This window comes from Chanos chanos, chromosome 1, assembly GCF_902362185.1.
Source record: "Chanos chanos chromosome 1, fChaCha1.1, whole genome shotgun sequence".
NCBI lineage: Eukaryota > Metazoa > Chordata > Actinopteri > Gonorynchiformes > Chanidae > Chanos > Chanos chanos.
Genome location: NC_044495.1, coordinates 11,727,306 through 11,746,635, shown reverse-complemented (window position 1 = coordinate 11,746,635; position 19,330 = coordinate 11,727,306). Strand labels below are relative to the sequence as shown.

Genomic DNA, 19,330 nt, shown 5'->3' with positions numbered 1-19,330 from the left:
CTTCAAAGAGGAACCAGGGGACCTGGTGAGTTTTATGGTATGTAAAGTCTGTCTCTGTTTAGACTGCGTATGGGAATCCTTGCTGACTGCTGAAGCTTAGTACTTAAGTACACTCGCATGTTACCTCCTGCTAGTTGTAAATTGTTTAGATGAAGACTGAAAACTGCTTTCTAACGTCAGAACATTTATAATAAACAGAGCTTGTGGGATCTTTGATGAAACCATTGTACTGAAACCCAGTTGCAGTGGAAATTATGCAAAGATACAGATGTCAAACTTTTCATCAGAACAGCCAATGAATACATGCAATTCAGCACAGGTTATGACATCTCCAAAAACAAAACATCCGTTCAAACTAAGCCTGTGCGAAAAATCAACTTTTGTAATACTGTTTAACATTATATACAAACATTTATAAGTAGTGTCTATGAAGAAAAGAGCGAACTGCATGATATATTCAGTTGATGCATGGACAATGGCAGAAATCTGTGTACATAAACAGCAATATAAAGGGGAAAAGTCTATGATGTTTACCAAGTATTTCAAACACTTCTGTCTCGAACAACTAATTTAAAGAACAGACAACAGTGCAGCTTACGAACATTTACTGCAAAAATTACAAGGAAGTTATGCTAGAAATACAAATGTAAACATTTACAATGTTATAGCTGCTATTAAAATACACTGAACAGTAAACTAAAGTTTTTTTCATTGTACTTAATTTCTAAACGAATATTTTATTTTATTAATATTCGCTAGTGCATTTGCCAAGTGTCTTTTGACTTATAGAGACATACCCTGTCCGTGATACAGACTTCATTATTTGAAGTGTTTTATTTTCTTTGGAGCTTTTGAAATGTATCCGCTCCTTAATGATGGAATAAGGTCATCCATTTAAATAATTAAGGTCCCTTTTCAGGCCAAATCATTATAAGATAGCAGGTCCGTAATACGCATCACCTGAGATGATCGTGACGAAGAAAGAGCGTAAATAAAACATAAGATGATATATTTTAATACGCTTTTCAACTATTCTGTTAAATTTATTAAAAGTTACTTTCAAGGGAAATGTTGAGATATGATGTCCCTTTCTGTAATTACTCGTGTGAGACATAACCATTCACTTTTTGGTTGCATGCAGTTACACATCTCTAAAGAGATCAGAGGTAACTTCATTAACATGGAATGGTGCGCTGGCGTTTTTCAAAAATATACTTACAGTTCTCTCCTTCTGTCCTATGCTCCTTGCTTATAGAGGAGAGAATATATCACTTTCAGCCATGAAGCGTGGAAAGTCACGTGCCTCTAAGGACGAAGGGAAAGGTCAAGGTGAGACACTGAGTTAATGTGTCTTTACAATAAAGAGTTCCACTTCACCATATTCATAAGATTACAGTATGACATCTGACCTATCATTGCTTTATGTATCATCTTTCCAGACACACAATAACATCTCAAAACATCTGTAATAATATCTGTTCACCTAATAATGGCATAAGTAAACATATTTTTAAAATGTTGAGAACCCTTTATCATGATGCTGTACATATCTCACATGATTCAAACATTAGATGGGATTTCTTCTATATCTTATTTATATGTCCAGCATGTTTTGCAATAAGCTGTCGTCACAAGGTAGCTTCACACAACGTTATAAGTCTTAAGCATAATGCATGGCATCTGATGGTAATGTTCAAGATGAACCAGCAATCTTGGAAACCGAGGACCTGGACAGGAGGGCTCTGTATGGTGGAGGCCCAGATCCTGACACCGTTTCACTGGCCTCAGTCACCGCAGTCACCACCAATGTCTCCAACAAGAGGTGAGGGCACAGAACTTGTGCATGCAGATCCCACAAACCTGTCATTTATCACTGCATCCACTATGGCTTGTCAATGAAGAGCCTTTGATACAAAGAGCACAAACTAAGTCACAATGATGTCTAAACCATTACAGATCAAAGCCTGATATTAAAATGGAACCCAGTGCTGGGAGACCAATGGATTTCCAAGTATGCACTCCGGCAGTCTCTTTTTTTTCCCTATAAATATGTTTTTGAGTAGGTCAAGATGTTTCTTACTCCCCAAGTACACTTTTGCAAGTTTAATTCATGCAGAGCTAAATTTTTTCCAGGTTAGTGTTACAGTCATAGAGGCCCGACAGCTGGTGGGATTAAACATGGATCCGGTGGTATGCGTGGAAATTGGAGATGATAAGAAGTACACGTCAATGAAGGAATCAACCAATTGCCCTTACTACAATGAGGTGTCTTTTCTTTTGTGTGGAAGTAGCCTGAAATGACTTTTCTTCTAGTTTTTTCTTCTTTTGTCTTTGGCAAATAATATCTAATAACATGATCAGTCAGTATATTCAAGTATCCATAAACTGAATTTGTGACAAACCATTTTCTGACAAACTCCACAAACAAGACAGAATCCTATAATGGTTCAAATGATTTGAGTATTTCATGGGACAAAATTGTCCTTAACTAACTAAGCAATAACCATTATGTCTTTCCTTCTTTAGTACTTTGTATTTGATTTCCATGTTCCTCCTGATGTCCTGTTTGACAAGATCTTGAAGTTGTCAGTGAGTAGCATTTTTCGACACTTAAAAAAAGATTATATTTTCCTAATACAGGGTATCTGACCCCAAACACAATGCTATAAACTTATGTCCCCTCTTCCAGGTGATCCATTCTAAGAATCTGCTCAGAAGTGGTACACTGGTAGGGAGCTTTAAACTGGATGTTGGCACAGTTTACTCCCAACCTGGTAAAAAGAAAACTACTCCATTATTATCCATGGCTCTACATTCATGAAATGCTATATAATGTTAATAAATATGACAAAAAAGCTATGTTGAGGATGACTCAAGGAAATCCTTTTTTTGCACCTTCATAGAGCATCAGTTCTATCACAAGTGGGCCATTTTGTCAGACCCTGATGACATCACAGCTGGGTGTAAAGGCTACATCAAATGTGACATAGCTGTAGTCGGAAAGGGCGACAACATCAAAACTCCACACAAGGCTAACGAAACAGATGAGGATGACATAGAGGGGTAAAAAGTGACTGTTAATGGAAATGCTTTTGTGTCATTTTTACTGTGAAATGCACTCATTCAAAGAATGACAATAAACTCCTGTGACACATCTAGTACTAGACTGCATTCACACCCAGTATAAGAGTAACTCATTCAAACACAGCTATATTTAATCTGCAAGCTGTTAAATACATTAAAACGTACACTCCTCTCTTTGTAATTATGTTCCTGGGCGTTTCAGCAACCTCCTGTTGCCAGAAGGTGTTCCAATGGAGCGTCAGTGGGCACGTTACTATGTAAAAATCTACAGAGCAGAGGGGCTTCCCAAGATGAACACGAGCATTATGGCGAATGTGAAGAAAGCCTTCATTGGAGAAAACAAAGACTTGGTGGACCCTTATGTGCAAGTGCAATTTGCTGGGCAGAAGGTGAACACTAATGCATAACTTCGCAAAACAAGGATCTTACAAATAAAAGGGATCCATTAACTAACCCATCTGTTTTATCATAGGGGAAAACATCTATTCAGAAAAGCAGCTATGAGCCAATCTGGAATGAGCAGATCATTTTCACTGAGCAGTTTCCACCACTCTGTAAACGCATGAAAGTGCAGATCCGAGATTCGGATAAAGTGAATGATGTGGCAATTGGAACACATTTCATTGACCTGAGAAAGATCGCTAATGATGGGGACAAGGGTATGAAACAATTCCACTTTCCCTCTGTTTGCCTCTGTTTGACCACACTGAAGAAAAACCATACATCTCCTCAAGTATTAAATATAAGGATGAATATGCGAAACAATAACAATGTAAAGTATTTACAGCCTATGAAACATAAAACAGCATGTTTAGGCTATAAGTGCAAGGAGAGGAATCAAATAAACAAGCTTTCTGAGATCAGCCTTAGGGATGTTAGAATGTCCTCGTAACACATTTCCATAGGCTTCCTCCCGACTCTGGGACCCGCGTGGGTGAACATGTATGGCTCCACACGGACCTATACCCTGATGGATGAGCACCAAGATTTAAACGAAGGGCTGGGGGAAGGAGTATCATTTCGAGCCCGACTCTTGCTCAGCCTGGCTATGGAGATTCTTGACACCTCCTCTCCAGATATTATGAGCTCCACAGAAATACAGGTGGAGGGAATCCCCAACATCTCTGAGGTAAATGGTTCACAGGGAGGCAAAGATCATCACAGGGCACCTACTGTTCATTCCCATTACTGAGCCCATATTCTACACTATTACTTTAGTAACACTATATCTGGATATATGTTGGAAATCACACAGTTTTCTACAAAAATTCAATTCTAAGGCACTGCCCTTGTTATTTTCCCAGTTTCATTGTAATCACCTGGAGCTTGCCCCAAAAGAGTAACATACTGATGTTTATGTTAATGGTTGAAAGAGACACAGTTTTTGCTACTTGTCCATGTTCTTTGTACCCAAATGTTTAGAATGCAACTGGAAAAATTGAGGAGTTCTTCTTGTTTGGAGCATTTCTGGAGGCTACTATGATTGACAGAAAGATTGGAGATAAACCAATCAACTTTGAAGTGACAATAGGTAATGTTACCAAATGCATCACGACTCAGTACAGCACAATTAATCTCAAGCAAAACTACTGTCAGCAAAGTCAAAAAGACTAGGTATACTACCATAATCATAATCCATAATAAATTAAGAAACACTCTCCATTAAAGGTAACTATGGTAATGAAATTGATGGGAACAGCAAACCAAAAATAAAAAGAAAGAAAAAAGGTGGAGAAAATGATGAGGAGGAATCTGAACTCATCCAAGGCTCCAGTGATGAAGATGTGGATGATGATGGAGAACTGACATCAGTCTCCACCACCCCACCAATGAAACCAGTCATCACAGACAGGTCTGTGACCTACGAAATCACTACTTTCACAATTAATATGTTCATGATTTCAGCCATCTCTACTTGTCCATGACTTCCATCCTCTACTGCTAATGTATGCAGATTGCAAGACACAAACTTTGGTTTTAGTGGTTTAAATGTTACCTTGTGTGTTCCTTTGAAAACACTATATAGGAACTATTTCCACCTGCCCTATTTTGAGAGGAAGCCCTGTATTTACATAAAGAGCTGGTGGCAAGACCAAAGGAGAAGACTGTACAATGCCAACATCATTGATAACATAGCAGATAAACTGGTAAGTTGTTGATTAATCTATTTTTTGTCGAATTCACTATGGATAAAAAGACAATGGAAAATGTGAAGAGAACTTCTATTACACAAACATGTGCGCTACGTCTTATGTTTTCTATTCGGTTAATAGGAAGAGGGTTTGAATGACGTGCAGGAGATCATTAAAACAGAGAAGGCATATCCTGAGCGCAGACTCAGGGGTGTCCTCGAGGAGCTGAGCAATGCCTGCAGGTAAGCACAAATGAGTCCTATCACTGAATGTACAAATACAATGTATTACAGAGTTGAATATCTTGTATACATTGCTTAACTTGTGAGATTACCATCAATAGTTTAAATTAAGATTTGAACTAAATTTTCCAATACGTTTCAGCAACTTCCTGTCACTGGCAAACAACGACCAGAACCAGGCTGGGAGGACTAAGCTGGATCGGGAAAGACTGAAATTCTGCATGAGAGAATTGGTATGGCACTAAAATACTTGTAATGCAAAGCTGATAGTTTAGAAATTATTTGATGTGGCCCTTTTTACAAGCCTGTAATTGTCTCTGAATCGTTTCATTACATCTTTTCTAAGGAAAATATGGGTCAGCAAGCTAAGACCATTCGATCTCAGGTAAAGAAGAATACAGTGAAAGACAAAATCAAACTGGTGCAGAACTTCCTCCAGAAGCTGCGATTCTTGGCTGATGAGGTAATGCAGGATAGATATTTCCTGAACAATACCAGACTTTATTACTTTGCATGAACAATACTAGACTTTATGACTGTTTCATTTATAATAAAACTTTTTATTTACAATAAGAAACTTTCCACAATGATTGTATAATGATCACAGAATTGACAAAGATCTATCACAATATCTCATATCTTCACCTTGCAAATGTTTAATGTTTGTGTCATAGCCTCAGCATAGCATTCCTGATATTTACATCTGGATGATGAGCAACAACAAGCAAATTGCATATGCACGAGTTCCCTCCAAAGACATCCTCTACTCCAGCGTGGAGGAGGAGAGGGGAAAAGACTGTGGGAAAGTTAAGACACTCTTTCTCAGGGTGCGTTTTGGAGACCACACTTCAAAAATAATCACGTGCACGCATACCCATCCAGATAATTACATAAATTTAAAGAAAAAAATCTGAATTTTTACATGAGAATTAGGCCACATATAATAAAGAGACAGTTATTTTAAGTTACTTTTAATCTACAAATGTATTAGTCTTTCATTTGCTTTTATTTAACTGTATAAGTACACCTGCCTTTATATTAGGACTGTTGATTCTTTTATTTTAAATATTAAAACTCGTTTGCTTCCTTAATTAGCTCCCAGGTAAAAAGGGCTTTGGACCAGCTGGTTGGACAGTGCAATCCAAGATAGAGATGTACCTCTGGCTGGGACTGAACAGGCAACGCAAGGACTTTCTCAGTGGGTTGCCAAATGGATTTGAGGAAAACAAAGCAGTGAAAGGCCCTGGCATGCAGTCTTCACCACCCATCAGCCTGATGTACACTAGTAAGCATCCAGAAAAGCAGTAAAGCACAGAACTCTATGAAAAGTGGTAAACGTTACTGGCTTGCAAAAGACAAAAATTACCGATAATAACCATAATGTGTCACAAATTGAAAGGGTCCCATTGAAATACTGAAATAAAAATGCCTTCCAGTTTTAACCAGCACCAATTAAAACCTGCTGTTATGCCCTCCGGAATAACAAACTGTGCTAGTCACCACAAGGCAGAATGAATGCTGCATTCAGATCATGTCTGGCCTTATCAGAGCGGAGTGCAGTCTGCTAAATGTTCATTAATGCCAACCGTATGACTGTTGCTTTGGTTGCTCTCTGCAGTGAAACAGATCTTCCAGCTGAGAGTCCACATGTACCAGGCACGCAGCCTGTTTGCAGCAGACAGCACAGGTCTCTCGGATCCCTTCGCCAGAGTCTTCTTCTCCACTCACAGCCAGGTCACAGAGGTACAGTAAACAATCCATACGTCCATAGCAAAGACAACGCCCATTAGCTCATGTTTGATCCGATAAATTAATGATAAATCATCAATTCACACTTCACTGATGCCTGAGGACAAAGACGACATAAATGTAATAGTTTGATGTATCTAGGTTTATAGATTCTGTAGATGGCTGTAAATAGGAATGGTTCCACCCATTGTGACTGAAACAAGAGATCAGAACACCTGCTTATTGAGTTGACATCTTCCTCTAAGGTGCTGAATGAAACTCTGTGCCCCACATGGGACCAGCTATTGGTGTTCGACAACGTGGAGCTGTATGGAGAGGCCTGTGAGCTGAGAGACGATCCCCCTATCATTGTCATTGAAATCTATGATCAGGACTCAATGGTGAGCGGTTGCATAGTGTTTTTTTTTTTTCTTTTTTTTTTTTCAGATTTCTGGCAGCATAGCCAGAAGCACACTGGCCTTTTCTTTCTGGCTATTGTGTCGGAAAAAAACAGTGGCTACTGGTACCTGTTACCTAACTGTGGGAGTTATGTGTGTATGTGTGTGCGTAGGGTAAAGCTGACTTTATGGGCAGGACATTTGCCAAGCCCATCACCAAAATGTGCGATGAGCACTATGGACCCCCACGGTTCCCCCCTCAGCTGGAATACTACCAAATCTACCGTGGAAACTGCACTGCTGGTGATCTGCTAGCAGCCTTTGAACTGTTGCAGGTGATATAGTCCATGGCTGAAAATACCACAATGTGACAACCTAACCGACATCCAAAAGAGTTTACATACTTTCTTAACTTTGAACTGTTTGATGGCTTTTTTGTTCTATTTATCTGTTTTTAAACTTTTTTTTCCCAGATTGGACCTGCTGGTAAAGCTGAACTGCCACCCATAGATGGACCCACTGATATGGACCGTGGTCCAATCCTGCCAGTCCCAACTGGCATCAGGCCAGTTCTAAGCAAATATCGCATTGAGGTGACGAGAGCCCCTCTGTTATAAAAGTAGAAGAAAAATATAATTCCTGCGCAAATAATGTCAACCTATATTAATCAGCTCATGAGATGACCATTCATCACCGTAGGTTCTGTTCTGGGGCCTGAGAGATCTGAAGCGGGTTAACCTTGCCCAAGTTGACAGACCCCGTGTGGACATAGAATGCGCTGGAAAGGGTGTTCAATCGGCTCTCATTCAGAACTACAAGAAAAACCCTAACTTCAGTACCCTGGTCAAGTGGTTTGAAGTGGTGAGTTTTAATTGGCATAAAAAGCTAAAAACACTTATAATGGATCCAGTTTGGAGAAACGCTATTCAATATGTATAGAATACGCTAAAAATTACTTTGATACCCTGATAATTTGAAACACGTTGTGTTTTGTTTCTTCAAAAGGACTTGCCTGAAAATGAACTCCTACACCCTCCCTTGAACATCCGTGTGGTGGATTGCAGAGCTTTTGGTCGCTACACGCTGGTGGGCTCCCATGCTGTCACCTCACTGCGCAAGTTCATCTACAGACCAGCAGACAAGACTGCAAATAACTGGTCTGCTATGGGTTAGTACTATTCTAGAGGAAAATTTAATGCTATATGATTTTAAATCTCATCTTGACTAGAGTGTACACAGATATATTGTTCATATAGGTGACATTCAATTGGGCTTTACGACTGATTAATATTACACTGGGCATCACTCCACATCTCAGTTTACTCATCAGTTTATTACTCTCCCTCCACAGAGGAAATTGTCATCAACACAGAACCAGAACCAACTGTGAAGAAGATTGAGACTGTGGTCAAACTGGACTCAGTAAGCTCAGAGAACTTAGATGAACAATTAACTTAACACATATTCATGGCTTGAAACTTGTTCTTAGGTTTATTTGTTTCAATACTTCACGTGTGTTATGATCATTTTTGTGTCTGTGTGTGATCCCGTCCCAGGGCTCTGATGCTGTGGTTAAAGTTGACATGGTAAGTGTGGGTTTGAATTTCCATATGGCAGCTGATTATACACATGAAAGTATAAAATACTGTATGTGTTGTTTTCTCTTTCTTGTATTCTTTATACTTATTTATTTGAAGAAAAATCATTTCTTCATATATGACAAAGGTCCTAACCATTTTTCCTCTGATTTTCCTTAATAGCCTGACGATGAAAAAGACGGGAAGGGGAAAAAGAAGAAACGAAAGAAGGGTGAGGAGGAAGAGGAAGAAGAACTAGACGAGAGCATGTTGGACTGGTGGTCCAAGTACTTTGCCTCAATCGAAACTCTCATGGAGGTTAGCATGTTAGCTCTTCAGCACACTTGAGAAACCAGAACTTGGCTAACGCAAAATTTGAGCGTACATTGAGCAATTTTAATTGCGCTTGCCCACAGAAACACTGAAGCGGTGTCAAGGTGTGTTGAGTGAAGGCCTTATGTGTTGTTTTCTGCCTACATAGGCCATGAGAGCCCAAGAGGCTGCACAGGCAGAGGCAGAGGAGAAAGATGACGTGGACTTTGCTGCAGAGGGGGCAGGTACAAACAGCTGTATTCAAGAAACAAAACTGTAATTTCAGCTGCTAAGTACAGCCAAATTATAAGCAAGTATTTCAGGCTAGATAGCAAAATAAAGTGCAGGCATCCCAAGGATGCTGGAAGTTCCAGGAGTGTCCCAGAAATCAGTGTCCCCTCTCTGAGACCCATACTGCCCCTACACACACCCAACCCCAAGGATCCAAGGGAATCGCCCTTTCCCTGAACTGTTTATTACAAATTGTTCTCAGGTTCTGCAAGTAACTCTGGTTTTCCATTTTTTAGTTCTTTAAATTTTCATTAATCGAACTGAACTGAACTGCTTTCTTAAAATTATAATTTGCTTATCTTTCTAACTTTGAGTTGTACAAGACAGACAAACACAAAATTTAGCTGGCTGAACTTCTTGACTGTGGTATACATTCAAGTATTCCTGGTTCTTGCATGTGTTGTGCTGTTCCCTCAAGAACCCTGCATGTGCTTTGTAGTATTAGCACACCTATCTGTTTCTTTATGTCCAAAACCACCATCCTCACTTTCTGTAGAGACCACTAAAACAGACATGAATCAGTCCTTTAATTGTTTTGTTTACAAAACAGTTACACTAAAGGCAAGTATGATCCACATATCCCTATACTAGCAGGCAGATCAAACTCATGCCTGCCATGAAAGTTGACATAAAGCCCAATTCTGGCTTAAAAACAGAAATAAACACCTTTAAATACAATATATAAATGCTAGTGATCTACAGCTCCACGTCGTTAACACAACCAAACTTACGAAATAACTCATTTTAAAATTAAAACTAAACAAACTATGACTAAAAGCCTTGCATTTTTACCATATAACAGTACCAAATTGGAAGCTAACAAATAGACATTCCATATGAGAATATCATGACTCTTAAAAAAGGCTTTGCTTCCCAGTGTGCCTGAGATTACCTCACAGGCATACTGGACCCATATAGCTTTCAACTGGCAACTTTCATGAGGAATTCATGTCTCTAGTGTCCTATGTACACCTCTCCTCCCCTCCTTTGTCTTCCAAACCTGCACTCCAGATATCAAACTTGATGATTCTAATATGAAAGGGACCAAGAAGGGGAAAGGCAGAGGAGCTAAGGACAAGAAGAAAGCTATGCCAGGGGAGGGTGCACCTGAGAAGAAAAAGCAGAAAATTGATGAACTTAAGGTAAATTTCTGATTACTTCTTAATGTTTCAAAAATTAGAAAACCATACGAGCTCTAAATGTTACCCTACAGTCAACAAGTATGAGAAAAACTTGTCAACTTTTATTGCAGTCTGGAGCTTTAGTGATGGATATTGTGACATATTTTTTTCTAAACAAGGTGTACAACAGGGAGCTGGAAAATGAGTTTGATCACTTTGAAGACTGGCTCCATACATTCAACCTGTATCGTGGGAAGAGTGGTGATGACGATGACCAAAATGTGGCTGATGAAGACAGGCTTATTGGCAAATTCAAAGTAATGGCAATCATGATAGACTTCAAGCATGGTCAACTTTATCAAAATGTCTGATAAATAATTTAAAATGCCACACTGCTACTCTATTTCAGGGCTCACTGTGCATGTACAAAGTTCCTGGGTCTGATGATATAGCAAGAGAAATGGGCTTTGATTCTAACATGGGCATGTTCCAGAACATTCCACATAATGACCCAATCAATGTCTTAGTCCGAGTCTATGTCATAAGGGTATGTATGTTTGCAAAACTATACTTAATAAAAGACTAACAGTGACGTGATTTATCTGTTTATATCACTTCAGTTATTACAACTAGATTTTCTCTATCACAGGCTACTGATCTGCACCCTGCTGACATCAATGGGAAGGCAGATCCATACATCGCTATCAAAATGGGAAAGTCAGAAATTAAAGACAAGGAGAACTACATCTCAAAACAACTCAACCCTGTGTTTGGAAAGTGAGCATGCATGAACATACCATTACACTTCACATATATTTCCCAGTTTTCAAGCTGGAGATGATAGATTGTCTTTGACATAAAAAAGTACAATAATAAACAATATTACATTCCTTCCATAAAAAAAAAATCAGTAGAATAAAAACTGTCATAATCTGTGAATATAATGAGGAATTTTCCACCAGTCAGAGGTTTTATCTTGATGAACTGTTGCCAATGTTTTAAACGTTTTCCCTGTCACAGGTCTTTCGATGTTGAAGCCACATTCCCAATGGACTCTACACTCACAGTATCAGTATATGACTGGGATTTGGTGGGTACTGATGACCTTATTGGAGAGACCAAAATTGACCTTGAGAACCGCTTTTACAGCAAGCACAGGGCCACCTGTGGTATCACGTCAAGCTATGCTATGTAAGTGGCACAACAGTTAAGTTATTCATATACATCCATATTAGATGTCACATGACAGAATTAATTTCATTAGTAAACTGTTTATTAATTGTTATTTTGAACAACTTTTGCTGCTTTTTAAATATTTTTCAAAATTATAATAGATGTTCCTTCCACTGCATCATTTTTCTCATTTTCTTATTCATCTGCTCTTATAGTCACGGTTATAATGTATGGAGGGACCCAATGAAGCCAACTCAAATCCTAAACAAACTCTGCAAGGACGGTAAAGTGGATGGACCTCACTACGGCCCAGGAGGAAGGGTGAAAGTAGCAAATCGAGTTTACACGGGACCAACTGAGATTGAGGATGAAAATGGTAAGAAATTGTTTAAAAAGATTTTCATTTAGTTTGCACCAGAAAAGCAGGTGAAGATCTCCCTGCTATTTCACATGTGCACTGAGAAAAAGAGACCCAGAAAGAGGAACAAGGTTGTATGCAAAAGATTTTTCATTTCTGACAGGTCTGAAGAAGCAAACAGATGAACATCTGGCCCTGGCGGTTCTCAAGCACTGGGAGGACATTCCACGAGTGGGATGCAAACTTGTCCCAGAGCATGTAGAGACCAGGCCACTCTTAAATCCTGATAAACCTGGGATTGAGCAGGTGAGGCACATTCTCCAGTCTGATCCCGGTGCTCTGGAATGAAATTGATCAGATTTGAGAATAAAGGTTTTGACCTACTGGCAACCCAGCAGCTTTGTGAGAGCAGTTATTATTTCATAGTTTATAAGTAAGTCATTGGTCTGTAAGTACTACTTTAATTCCCGCTCAAAGACACGAAGCCAACGCCTAAAATATTTTTTTTACTGTTCACTTTCATAAAAAACATGTCATGCATCTAAAATATCTTTCATTATGTAGGGGAGAATTGAAATGTGGGTAGACATGTTCCCAAAAGATATGCCAGCACCAGGACCTGCCATTGATATTTCACCAAGGAAACCAAAGAAGTAGGATCTACATATAATTAGTGTGGAAATGTTCCCAATCTAATGATACATATTCTCAACTTAATGATACATTACAACATAGATCTTAAGTTTAGCTATCATCATTTACTCATTTACAATTTCATAGTCACTCTTGGTTATTTACAGATTTGAACTAAGGGTGATCGTTTGGAATACAGACGAAGTCATTCTGGAGGACGATGATATCTTCACTGGAGAAAAGTCCAGTGACATTTTTGTGAGAGGGTACTGTAGTGTTCTTCATTGGTTGCTCTGGTTTCTCTGAGATTTTTAGATACCATAAGGTATTTTATTAAGTATCTGTAAGTATATTAAGACTAAAAATATTAAATTTATGCCAATTATTTCAGCAATGGAAGCTGCAGATACTAACAAACACTTGTCAACCTCAGGTGGCTGAAGGGACAACAAGAGGACAAACAGGATACAGATGTTCACTACCACTCCCTGACAGGGGAGGGGAACTTCAACTGGCGTTTCATCTACCCATTTGACTATCTAATGGCAGAGGAGAAGATCGTCATTTCAAAGAAGGAGTCGATGTTTGCATGGGATGAGACTGAGTACAAGATACCAGCTCGTCTCAATCTACAAGTGTGGGATGCTGACCACTTCTCAGCAGATGATTTCCTGGGTGATCCCTCTACCATATCCGACACCATTTACACTTAAGTTGTTTGGTTTGAATTTATGGATGAATGGATGGATGGATGGGTGGGTGGATGGATAAAGCAGTTACATATTTCTCTTTCAATCACAATAACCTTCACTATTTATAACTTATCTATCTAAATATCTCCACATAGGTGCAATTGAACTGGACCTAAATCGATTCCCACGTGGGGCAAAAACAGCAAAACAATGCTCCATTGACATGGTTCTAAATGAACAAGAAATGCCGATGGTCTCCATTTTCAAGCAACGGAGGATTAAGGGCTGGTGGCCGTTTGTGGCACGAGATGAAAATGATGAGATGGAACTTACGGTATATGACAGTCTGCTGCTGTTCTGACTTCTGAGATTACCTTCATGTGGCTTTTCACACTAGGTTCCTGTAGTCCTTGTTAAACAGAGAAATCTTGTTTCTTCAATAGGGGAAGGTAGAGGCAGAGCTACATCTCTTGACTGCTGAAGAAGCTGAGAAGAATCCAGTTGGTGAAGGACGTAATGAACCAGAGCCCCTGGAGAAACCAAAGTAAGATCTCACCTTTCGGTTTTCTAAAGCTGTCCCTTGCATAAATTACGTTTCCAAATGCTATAACATTCTTTCAGCATTTACACTTCTAATGTAAGCAGTAAATAACCAATTCCTTTTTCGCCATCAGATCTGATGCTAATCTAACCAGGTCTAGTTGAACTATAAATTGGGTCTTGGTAAAACATCATATTAATTGATGAACATCAGAGCAACCAGCAATGTTCAAGCTAACATTTACAAAATCACATTCATAGTAAAACTCGTAAAGACCAACCTCAAAACTTAAAACTACTTAAAAAAAAATGCTAACTCTGTATGGGTGCAGGTACACAGGTATTTCTTTCTATCAATAGGGTAGCAAAAACTAACAAAAATGACTGGAAATGATTCTCAAAAAATGTAAAATTTGCTAACCAAACCCCTCTCGCCATATAAAACCAATTAAAGACCAGTTCTTTCATGAATGTGAAATATTAGTGAAAACATACACAAAAATCACAAGAACTTTAAATAGGTTTTAAAAAGGCTCAGGCAAACCTGGATTGTAAAGCAATGTAAATTGTTGATATGACAAAGCACTGCTCTACATCATGAGGCATTATAGACATTTCGCCATGCAAGTTCTGGATTTTTACCACCTTACTTAACATGGTAAGTATTAACAGTGACCACAGCATGACTGTCTCATTGATATATATGTGCTCCCTTTAATATTATGCTGGTAGACATTAAGTGTTTTAAATCTGTTTCTACAGGATTACGGAACTTATTTTATTACAATGCCCACTGATCACAGCTTAAAAAAAAACTTGATCATACAACTGTGCAAACATTATAAGTTATAAAAATGTGTAAAATGAAAGTTAATTACATCTAATATGTGCTTTCCTGTATGAGTGTCAATACATTAGCATTTTATTGCACATTTAAAAATCCAAAGGAACACAAAGTGTTGAAATGTCTCACGGTACACATTTCTCAGTCTTCTTTGTGACTGTAATAATGCTGAATTGTATTCCCTGATGGTAAGGGAGTTAAAACCATCATAACTGCGTAATATGATTTCTATGACTAGCATATTTGTCTATATTTTTTTATAGTGTGGGGTATTTGCTAATACTCATTTTCTATCCCTTCAGCCGTCCAGACACCACCTTCCTGTGGTTCATTAGTCCACTCAAAGCAATCCGCTATCTCATCTGCAACCGATACAAGTGGCTCATCGTCAAGATTGTGCTGGCTCTACTGCTGTTAGCTATGTTGGGCTTGTTCCTCTATAGCATGCCGGGTTACATGGTGAAAAAGTTACTTGGGGCATGAGGGCCTGCTGTCCAACATCCTCTCTGATCATCCTGTGTCTCCCTTTACATAGTGCATACCGTCTTACACTTGGGCGTATGGGCTTTTCAAACGTAACAGGCTAATTACATTGGGAAAGACAGGGATTTTTGAGGTTGATAAGACAAGGGGACTAACCATTTTCCTTTCTGAGGCAAGTGTCCAGCTAAGTTGTTTGTAATATAGTTCCAGAACTATACAAATATTCAAAAAGCCCAAATATCAGTGTCTAATAACTTTTGTTTGAAAAGTGGTTTGCGACACAGCAAATTATAAATTTCTGATGTTGATTTAAGACTTAATACAAAAGACCCCAAACATTACCTTAACAAAACTTATTTGTTTAAAAAATTAAAATGGCCCTCTCAGATGCAAGCCTTTCGTGGAGCATTCTGATTCAGGAATTAAGTTATTGTGAAACTTCCTGTAATGTAAGTCTATCAATTTCTATACAGAGGCTACGAGTGTTTCAAGTATTTGCAAGATCCATTCATTTGAATTTAGGGTTAAAAAAATTGGTTTGCAAGGATGTGTTCAACTGAGCTTGAATTGATGTTATGTATTTTTTGTAATGGTTACAAGGTTTGCATTGAATTTTGTTTGTTTATATTAAATATACTTAATTTCTTAATTATATTTATATTTATTTGTTGAAAAGTGTGCAATATGGGTGTATTTTGTGTGATAACTAATAAATTCATAAATACCACTAAATGATAGATTCTATACGCTTATTTCTCTTGTACCATGACTGTTACCAATACACACAACATTTTGTAATCACTGAACATTTAGGCAATTACTACACATACACACAAACCTTTACTGTATTTGCTACAAGAAAAAATTATTCAGAGATTGAAGTCAGTACACTCTGGTACAACTGCAGGTAGTAAATTTAACCAGTAAATGATTTTAATGTTTACATGTCAAGTTCAGAACCTAATCATACAATTCAAGAAGTACACTGCCGTTTATGTCTGGACTACCTGTACAGCTGATTTCTCAATTCATCAGTCCTATAAAAGGCTAGATTATCTCAAATGCTCTAAACCTTTTTAGATCCTGTCATAAGTGTTCTGTCATGACACTAGAAAAAAAAAGAATAATACATCAGACATCAATACTTAAAATAGTCGAGAACTTTTGTGTGCATTCAACTAAAATACATTTCTTAGATGTTAAACTGTGTTGTTCTGCTCTTTTTGTTCCACCAGCCGCCCAGACACTACATTCCTGTGGTTCATCAGTCCCCTTAAGGCTATTCGCTATCTTATCTGCAACCAGTACAAGTGGCTGATCATCAAGATTGTGTTGGCTCTACTGCTGCTGGCCATTGTAGCCCTGTTTCTCTACAGTATGCCTGGATACATGGCCAAGAAACTATTGGGAGTCTGAGACGATAAAAAGAACTTTCCAGTTTTTTTTCCATGTTGTTTCCTCTGTTTTGTGAAGTGTCGTGTTTTAGTACCAATCTGGTGCAATTTGGCTATGAATATCAGGGGAAAACAAACCATTGCTTCTGTTTTGTGTAAGGTGTGCTCCAAGAGAAATTTTAGTACACATCTGGTATTAAAAATACAACAACATCCACTAAACTAGAGCAGAATATCAAAGTTGCATTTAGGACCTGTAAAGGGCATTCTTGAGTCAAAATATAAATTGTATACCTTGGTTCTGAATTTTTAAAAAAGGGTTTTGACTTGTTTATATTAAATCAGGACGGATGTCTCTTTAAACTATAAATAAATAACTTAACAAGCATATGAGTGGTTTTCAGTCTGCTCTCTTTAGTAATCACTTTGGTATGTTATGATATACTTACCACAAAAATGTAGACCTCTCTACTGACATATAACTTCACATATGACCTAGATATCTGTGAAACGACACGATTGTGCACTTTTCAGATTACGTTACTTTTCTTAGTCCAGCTAGTTTGAAACATGCAGGCAATGAGACATAAATTTGGAGGATGCGGGCATCGATCCCGCTACCTCTCGCATGCTAAGCGAGCGCTCTACCATTTGAGCTAATCCCCCGCCCCATGTCCCTGCTAGAAAAATGACGTCATGTACTGGTCTGGTGTGATTTGGTTTTAAATAACAACGCACACATTGCTCTGTGCTTTGTGCTGTAAAGTTAATATGAGTGGTTTTCAGTCTGCTTTCTTTAGTTATCTGTGGTATGTTTTGATCAATGTTCGGGGTAACGAGTTATAAAGTCCTTTCAAATGTCCTTTCCTGCGTTACACACGTCTTTTCAAAAGAATGTTTTTCGCGCTTAATATTCAGATTTAACTTATAAAACGGATACTTCCGGTCCTGGGTGCTAATTGGTCAATACTGTTAAAGCGATGTTAAAATACATGATCAAAGAAGCAGCTATGTTGCGACACACACCTGTTCACCTTAACTGTGTATCTATAATATGACCACTCCACTGTCACTAGTAGCTCTTGTTAAATGGGACATGCTCGACAACTGGTTAGTTAGCAAGCTAGCAAGGTCTGGGTTTGAGAAAACCCAAAAATACGGTGTTGCTAACCAGGACAATAATATGGAGAGCTTTAATGTTCATTTTAATCACAAAATACAGATATAACAGCTGTCGGCTGATGATGATACCAAAACGTATTACTAGCTACCGCGAAAACTACCGATAGTTAACCATTGAAGCTGACTGACAACATCATGATTAATGTAGCTAGCTATACTATACAATGTTGGTTATCGTTAGATGGCTAAACTTGTGTTTCTATTTTTTGACACTGGTGAAAAATGTGTACTCATGTATGAAGCCACGCTTTACAGTTATTTAAGAACAGCTAAGGGGTGTTATTAGTAGAATTTGTAGTTCTAGAGAGTAACTCAAAAGTAAAGTAATGAGTAGTGCAATAACATCTCAATTTATTCAATTTAATGTATAACTTTTTTCAGCAACTACCGAAACACTGCTTATGATATACTTACCACAAAAATGTAGACCTCTCTACTGACATATAACTTCACATATGACCTAGATATCTGTGAAACGACACGATTGTGCACTTTTCAGATTACGTTACTTTTCTTAGTCCAGCTAGTTTGAAACATGCAGGCAATGAGACATAAATTTGGAGGATGCGGGCATCGATCCCGCTACCTCTCGCATGCTAAGCGAGCGCTCTACCATTTGAGCTAATCCCCCGCCTCGAGATTCTGGTGGGGAGATATCGTCATTAAAAATACGTAAACTAAAGACTACACAACAGAGAGGTGAGGGACAATATATTTGCCCCGTTACCATTTTTTTACGCTGCCACTTTGCGATAAATGTCAACACAAGACTGAGGAAAAAATATTTTTCCTTCGAGCCGGATTCGAACCAGCGACCTAAGGATGACTAGTTAGCCACTACAGTCCTCCGCTCTACCAACTGAGCTATCGAAGGCCTTGTACAAACGGGTCACTGTGACGCATTTAGCGACAGACGTTACAGAGCCGATACAGAACTCTTATAATGAGACAAAGATTGTATCGTCGTCATCCTGCTCTAAAGGTAACACAATTAACATTAACTCGTCACATATGCAGTTAAGAAAAATGTAGAATAATTTACATAAGGAAGTGTGGCTTGCTGAATCAACGGCCCTGTTCCTTGAAAGTTAACGTTAACCGCAATTTCACATGACTACCAAACGACTTTGTCGAAACTAATATTAT

General features: G+C 38.4%; 1 protein-coding gene and 3 non-coding genes across 6 annotated transcripts; 1 reads left to right on the top strand and 3 right to left on the bottom strand.

Annotated features, from left to right (window-relative positions):
* The first annotated feature begins 1,280 nt into the window (after nucleotides 1-1,280).
* Nucleotides 1,281-15,608, top strand: LOC115808390 (otoferlin). 3 transcript variants are annotated; one of them, XM_030769755.1, is made up of 41 exons: nucleotides 1,281-1,323; nucleotides 1,699-1,822; nucleotides 1,957-2,011; nucleotides 2,134-2,265; nucleotides 2,527-2,589; nucleotides 2,690-2,774; nucleotides 2,904-3,063; nucleotides 3,287-3,473; nucleotides 3,557-3,743; nucleotides 3,990-4,213; nucleotides 4,507-4,615; nucleotides 4,753-4,936; nucleotides 5,111-5,231; nucleotides 5,358-5,458; nucleotides 5,601-5,691; nucleotides 5,805-5,921; nucleotides 6,133-6,285; nucleotides 6,554-6,743; nucleotides 7,077-7,201; nucleotides 7,453-7,587; nucleotides 7,758-7,919; nucleotides 8,058-8,177; nucleotides 8,284-8,445; nucleotides 8,590-8,752; nucleotides 8,936-9,006; nucleotides 9,141-9,170; nucleotides 9,345-9,479; nucleotides 9,643-9,718; nucleotides 10,776-10,906; nucleotides 11,065-11,202; nucleotides 11,295-11,432; nucleotides 11,535-11,662; nucleotides 11,906-12,076; nucleotides 12,274-12,434; nucleotides 12,580-12,722; nucleotides 12,981-13,069; nucleotides 13,217-13,315; nucleotides 13,483-13,724; nucleotides 13,897-14,075; nucleotides 14,185-14,285; nucleotides 15,428-15,608. In XM_030769755.1, exons 1-41 carry the CDS (start codon nucleotides 1,281-1,283, stop codon nucleotides 15,606-15,608), a joined length of 5,406 nt encoding a protein of 1,801 aa, XP_030625615.1. The 3 variants fall into 3 exon arrangements, with proteins under 3 accessions (XP_030625615.1, XP_030625623.1, XP_030625606.1); XM_030769763.1 differs by having other exon boundaries at nucleotides 1,281-1,329; nucleotides 9,643-9,702; nucleotides 10,817-10,906; XM_030769746.1 differs by having other exon boundaries at nucleotides 1,281-1,329.
* A 1,987-nt stretch (nucleotides 15,609-17,595) lies between these two features.
* On the bottom strand, nucleotides 17,596-17,668 carry trnaa-agc (transfer RNA alanine (anticodon AGC)). Its single transcript has one exon. It is a non-coding gene; the product is annotated as a tRNA-Ala (tRNA).
* A 1,074-nt stretch (nucleotides 17,669-18,742) lies between these two features.
* Nucleotides 18,743-18,815, bottom strand: trnaa-agc (transfer RNA alanine (anticodon AGC)). The gene has a single exon. It is a non-coding gene; the product is annotated as a tRNA-Ala (tRNA).
* A 157-nt stretch (nucleotides 18,816-18,972) lies between these two features.
* Nucleotides 18,973-19,058, bottom strand: trnay-gua (transfer RNA tyrosine (anticodon GUA)). The gene is given in 2 exon segments: nucleotides 18,973-19,008; nucleotides 19,022-19,058. It is a non-coding gene; the product is annotated as a tRNA-Tyr (tRNA).
* Between the last annotated feature and the right edge of the window lie 272 nt (nucleotides 19,059-19,330).